Raw genomic sequence first — 6,775 nt, 5'->3', positions numbered from 1 at the left:
ATGCAGATTCGAGAGTGTGAGTGTGACACATTAGAAAAGCGAAGACAAATCGCAGACTTGATTTCGACGAGAAAGCAAATCGACGAGACAAAATCAATGAAATCAATCGCTTAATAATCACCTGTAAATCTTTGCGTTTCCCTTAAAGAACCAAGTCTCTCTTCTTCTCCAAAAGTTCGGCGATCTATCTCGAAAGTTTCCGTTTGATCCATTGGTTTTATACTCTTCGAGTATTCCCGCGGGTTTGAAATGTTTTTGGCGTATTACAGCTACCCTTGGGCCGGGAGATCTGGTGGGCTCGAGCCCAATTTGAGGCTTCATGCTTGCCCAATAAAACGTATTCTATAAATATTAACCTAATTTTGTTATTCCATTAACCTAATTTTGACCGAAAATTGGTTAAACTGATAACCGAACCGATCTGGAACCGAAATTTGGTGCCACATCATCAAACCAAAAATTCGGTTCGGTTAAACGAAACTGAATTTAAGAATCGATTCAGTTATCGGTTTTGAAAATCCAAAAATTCGGTTATCGGTTATTTAACCGATTTTTTTTAATCTAGTTTTGAAACCGGATAACCAATTTTAAAACCGGATAACCGATTTGGATAATTGTAACATCTTTAAATTTGGTCATCCAATTTTGAAATCGGTTAACCGATTTTTTCGGTTAACCGGTTTCAAAATTGGATGACCAAATTTAAAGATGTTACAATTATCCAAATCGGTTATCCGGTTTTAAAATTGGTTATCCGGTTTCAAAACTAGATTAAAAAAAATCGGTTAAATAACCGATAACCGAATTTTTGGATTTTCAAAACCGATAACTGAATCGATTCTTAAATTCAGTTATCGGTTTTACAAAACTGGTTAACCGAATTTTCGGTTAAATGATTTTCGGTTTTGGACCAATTCGGTTCGGTCATTGGTCCAAAATTTTCAAAACCGAAAATTCGGTTTCGATTTTCAAATTGATCCAAAACCGAATCGAACCGAACTGATTTCACCCCTACTTTCTATAATTTCATTTGACATTTCCATGTTTTTTTTTTGGAAATCAGTATTTCTGGAATGAGCATAAATATATCAGGTATCTGTGATTTCCCAAATGGAAAATGATTTCATAGGAGGGTCCATTTTTTTTTTCAAATAAATTATTTTAGGAAAAATTCAAAATAAAAAAGAAAAAGAAGAAATAGAAACCTTTTAAATTAATTAAAATAAAAGAAACTTGAGTTTTGTGATCTTGATTTCCTACAAATTAGGTGTGTGGTTATTTAGCTCTTGAGAATTTCTACGTATCACTTTGGGATTGGGACCACTGGTTATTTACTATTTGCCACTATTTCTGACACATTTACCATGATTAAATTTCAAAATACCTCGCGATATCTTATGGTTATGGAGGTAATTTTTTGTTTTTCTTTCTCATCTTTATAATAACCAGTGTTTTTCACATGTTAAAAAGAAAAGGCATCAATGGGACCCAAAAAAGCATAAGCAAAGATGTAGTTGGTCCACTTTGACATGTCTTTATAAACTACTCGCCTCGATGCTTTAGCTTCTACATAATGAGCACGCAATTCTAGTGCTTTATTTTCACTCTAAAAACAAAAAGGGGAAAAAAAAGAAGCTAAGAAATGGCCAAAGACACAGTGGTGTTGCTAGATTGCTGGCCAAGCTCTTACGGGATGAGAGTGCGAATCGCGTTGGCCGAGAAAGGAATCGAACACGAGGCCAAAGAAGAGAACTTGGCTGACAAAAGTCCTCTGCTTTTGGAGTCGAACCCGGTTCACAAGACCATCCCGGTTCTCATACACAACGGCAAACCGGTTTGCGAGTCTCTCAATATCGTCCAATACATCGATCAAGCTTGGGCCCACAATTCTCCGCCGCTTCTTCCTTCCGACCCTTACGAACGATCGCGGGCCAGGTTTTGGGCAGACTTCATTGATAAGAAGGTGTGTTAAGAGCCATTGATGCTTATATCTTGTATGTATAAGACTGTTGATGAGTTGGACTTGAAAGTGGCATGATGAGAGAGCTAAGTGAATTATTATATAATAATTTAACTCCCAATATCTCAAATTAATCAGCGAATGGATTTCGGTTAATCTCATTTACAGTGGACATCTTGTTCGTACTAATTTCTTAATAAATTAAATTTGACGGCGTGACTTGATTTTTCCTTCACACACATACACACACACAAATTGACGTGAAAGGATCTTAGGTTTTGTTTTTTGTTTTTTTTAGGGGAAAAAAGGAACTTAATTTCAATCTTTTCTTTTCCCTAAATAAATGATTAAACAATTGTGCATCTCTTTTGTGAATTTTAATTTGGCATCATAGCAACTATTAGTATAATGCGTGTAGTTTTGAGACTGATACTTTGATTTTACAGAAATGCCTGCATTAAGAATATCGAAAACACAAATTACAATCTATATTGTAAATTTTGCAGAAGTTTCTCAAATTTTAACCAGGTTTCAACAGAATTTGTTATTAAAAATTTCGTCTAAATGTCGCACGAATTTCGGATTTCCGGCCAGGAAGAAATATTATAGGTGGAAAAAAATTTGACGATTAATTGCCAAAATTTTCACTGATTTTCAACATTGCATCGAAGAATATTATATATAGCTGCTGTATTGAATGTTCAAAAGAGTAAACGTACGTGCTCTATTTCCGAATATCTTTGGATTAATGTCTTGCCAACTACATAGATATACGGCACTGCCAAGAAGATGTGGAAAGCCAAAGGGGAAGAGCAAAAGAACGAGAAAAAAGAATTCATTGAGAGCTTGAAGACCATGGAAGAAGAGCTCGGAGAAAAGCCCTACTTCGGCGGCGATAGCTTCGGCTTTATTGATATTTCTCTTGTTCCCATTACTACTTGGTTCTACACCTTCGAAACTCTTGCCCATTTCAGCCTAGAGAACGAGTGTCCGAAGATACTGGAGTGGGCTAAAAGGTGCATGGAAAAGGAGAGTGTGGCAAAATCACTTCCTGATTCACAGAAGGTCTATGGTTATGCATTAGCCATGAAGGAAAAATATGGATTCTAAGAGCAAAGGAAACTACTACTGGACGCTTTGTAAAATTTAAATAATGTCACTTTTATTTCTTCTTCACTGCTAGTGTGTTATAAATATATTTTTAGAGTGTTGTAATAACTTCTAAGTTTGGTGGTGTGGTATTTCATATCTTAAGATTTTGCCTCGAGATTTTCTGTGTAAAAAAAAACCATATAAAGCTACATAAGAGCAACTCCAATTTTAAAAGATGTTCACTCACGACACATCATCATATATATTATGTATTATTAAATATTATTTTTATATTATTCATAGACATGTATTAGATAAAATACTCAAATGTGGACATCCATAAAAGTTGTCAATTATAATATTATTTTAAGATATATTATTTCTTTTTTTATTTATTTTATATATACTTTATATTATTTTTGTATAAAAATATTAGTGAGCATTGATGTCATATATGAACATCATTGCCATAATGATTATGATATTTCAAGTTGCCTACAATGCAATAACAATATGAGTTGCTTCTCACACATAAGCTCCACATAAGCATGAGATTGGATTTCAAAGAGCATCGTAAATCGTAAATTAATTATATACAAGCAACCAATCAATTTCAATTTCAAGAGCTAAAGATTTGCTAAATTTTATGTAAAACTTATCACACCAAAACAGACATCACATTACAAAATACTTTTTTGAAAGAAAGTCTACAACTTCATCAACACATTTGTATAGTCAAAATAAAACTTTTATGAAATATATAAGAGCTAAGATAGTAACATTCATGACCAGATTCATTTCTTGTTCTACAATATTGTACTTCCATTGCAAATAACGTATATGCATACGTTTCCTCTATTTTTTTTTTTTTTTTATTCTAAAATCATTAATTAACATCTGAAAGAGAATTAGACAACACATTCCAAATAGACAAATAAAAGTGACTAAGAGCCATAATCAATGACGAAAGTTGGTAACATTGATCTATAAATTAGAATTCCCCCACTCATCTTTCTTCATAATAAGCAGAGCCTTGTTTTTTTTTTTTTTTTTTTTTTTTTTCATATTACTTGTTAAACAACAAATTAATAAGAGAAGCGAAAAAGGTTTAAGAAAATGGAAGACAAAGTGGTGTTGCTGGATTTCTGGTCAAGCCCTTACGTGATGAGAGTGCGAATAGCGTAAGCCGAGAAAGGGATTGAATATGAGGCAAAAGAAGAGAACTTGGACGACAAAAGCTCTATGCTTTTGGAGTCGAACCCGGTTCACAAGACCGTCCCGGTTCTCATACACAACGGAAAACCGATATGCGAGTCTCTCAACATCGTCCAATACATCGACCAAGCTTGGGCCCACAACTCTCCACCGCTTCTTCCGTCCAGCCCTTACGAACAATCTCGGGCCAGATTTTGGGCTGACTACGTTGACGATAAGGTATATTTCTTCTTCTTTTGAGGAGTCCCTACTTCAGAAAATTATATATATATATATGCATAAAATCAATACAAGCTATTTAGGCATAAGAGCTAATTGAAATGATATATAAAAGGGCGTTGTAGATTTATAGCCAAAACTAAACTATAAAATTGGGATGTAGCCAATGTTTGCAAACGTTTAGGAAAATAGCTAATGACAATTATATTTGACGTAAATATCCTCATTAACATTTTATAATTAACAAAAAAATGTGAATAATCTAAAAAATCGAAAATTAATGACAATGGATCTATTTTTGAATCTCTCATCAGCACGAATTCGTAGGATTTGGAATCACTCAATTTCGAGTTCATATGAGGAAGATATAGATTTTTGAAGTTTTGATGAGAAAAAAAAACTATATGAAAGAGTGTGTGTGACGAACTGTAGCAAAAAAAAAGTTTTAAAAAATAGACAAAATGGAAAATTCAAATGGGTTATTCAAGTGCAACCTCATCTGTTTGACTATTTTTTCTAAAATTTTCAAACGTTGGCTATATCTCAAACGTTAAGTTTATAATGACTTAGTTAGTTACAAATTTCTATATAAAATGACTTTATAAATATTACGATCCCAAATATCTCAAATTAATCAGAAAAATTGATATCTTATTAATCTAATTTGCACTCGACATTGTTGTCTTGATAGTTGATATGTGCATAGTTGATACATGAAAGTTATATATAAACTTACAAAGGAAATTGATTGATTTTGGTAGAAAAGAGATCTAAACGAGAGGAAAATAAAGTGCTTTGATAAAGAAACTAATTTCAAGTTTGGTCTTTTGATAATTTCACAATCACCTCTAAAATGTCGTCATGAGTTCAAATTAAGAATGACAATGGGTACAAGTGAATGGATGCACGAGTTCCTATACCTGTACCCACTACAAAAAAAAATACATGTTAATTCGTATGCATTAACCCGTCTTCTCAAATGGGTCGGGTAACGTGTATCCTTGATGGGTGGCGGGTGTGAAAATCGAGTATCCACTAGCCATTCACAAAAAAAAGAAATATAAATGAAAATTACAAATTTAAAGCGAAAATATAGTGTAAAGTGAGACTACTGAAACAAATTGGAATTGATAGTTACGCAACAAATAATTTAAAGGATACGATGATATCTAATTCAAGAAAAAAAAAAAATTCTAACTGACCGGATTAACGTTTTATATAGATGTACTTACATCAGTTTAAAATTTAATGAATATTACATGTTTACCCATCAACCTGTTTCAAACGGGGATTATTCGATTTGTTTAGACCGGATAACATGCAAGTAAACGAGTATAAAGTAATAATGTCATTCCTAGCTCATATCTACCGGGCTGCAAATGCCCCCTAATATAAGCATGAAAAAGTGTTACACATTCGGTTGTCGGTAGATGGTGAAAAATCGACAATGCCCCATTTCTTTAATTAGCATCGGGTAAAAGATTATCATCGCTATTGTCAAATTGTAGTACTACACACTCTCATCCTCTTATTTTTGGATTGATATACTAAACTTTGTGGGTTGACTACGCAGATATACAATATTGGCTGGGATTTGTGGAAAACAAAAGGGGAAGAGCAAAAAAGCATAAAAAAAGAATTCATTAAGAACTTGAAGACCGTGGAAGAAGAGCTCGGAGAAAAGCCCTACTTTGGCGGCAATAGTTTCGGCTTCGTTGATATTGCTCTAGCTCCCATCATTCCATGATTCTACACCTTTGAAACTTTTGCCCATTTCAACGTAGAGTCAGAGTGTCCCAAGTTTTGGGTGTGGGCTAATAGGTGCATGGAAAGACAAGTGTTGCAAAATCACTTCTTGATTCTCACAAGGTCTATGTGTATGCATTATCTCTCCAGGAAAAGTATGGATTCTAAGATAAAACAGCTATTGGGCGCTTTGAAAATTTTGAAAATAACAGTGTCACTTTTATTTGCACACACCTCTTACAAAATTCAAAATAATTTTTAATTAATCAATTTGCCCCGACCATAAATCCGGGCTCCATCAAATGCCGTGAAATCACGTTTTGCATGTACTCTAAATTGGGCAAGAACTACCATGATCTTTGCACTTACCAAGAAAAGGAAACATAGCTCTTTTGCATAAGAACCTACAATATTTTCATGATTACGCCTCGCAAAGTTTGGCCACAGAACTAGAAGCTCTTTGTTCTCCGATGGTTCTTGGAAGCAAGTCATCCGCGAGAAATCCGAATCCTTAATATTGGTGGTATGGTATTTCATATCTCA

The 6,775-nt window shown here is 33.8% G+C and overlaps 1 protein-coding gene and 1 pseudogene across 2 annotated transcripts; both read left to right on the top strand.

Moving 5' to 3' along the window:
• Positions 1–1,572: 1,572 nt before the first annotated feature.
• Positions 1,573–3,263, top strand: LOC149381551 (putative glutathione S-transferase parA). Its single transcript, XM_089630327.1, has 2 exons — positions 1,573–1,963; positions 2,729–3,263. The coding sequence occupies exons 1-2, from the start codon at positions 1,643–1,645 to the stop codon at positions 3,068–3,070; spliced, it is 663 nt and encodes a 220-aa protein (XP_089486453.1). The 5' UTR covers positions 1,573–1,642; the 3' UTR covers positions 3,071–3,263.
• An 894-nt stretch (positions 3,264–4,157) lies between these two features.
• LOC149381550 (putative glutathione S-transferase parA) lies at positions 4,158–6,400 on the top strand (annotated as a pseudogene). Its single transcript, XR_016293827.1, has 2 exons — positions 4,158–4,486; positions 6,060–6,400. The product of XR_016293827.1 is annotated as a putative glutathione S-transferase parA (transcript).
• Positions 6,401–6,775: the final 375 nt, after the last annotated feature.

Source organism: Urtica dioica, chromosome 11, assembly GCF_054948205.1.
Source record: "Urtica dioica subsp. dioica isolate 48M chromosome 11, U.dioica_male_clone48M_v1_H2, whole genome shotgun sequence".
Classification (NCBI taxonomy): Eukaryota; Viridiplantae; Streptophyta; class Magnoliopsida; order Rosales; family Urticaceae; genus Urtica; species Urtica dioica.
Note: the sequence above shows the minus strand (reverse complement) of the source record. Positions and strands in the feature narration are given on the sequence as shown.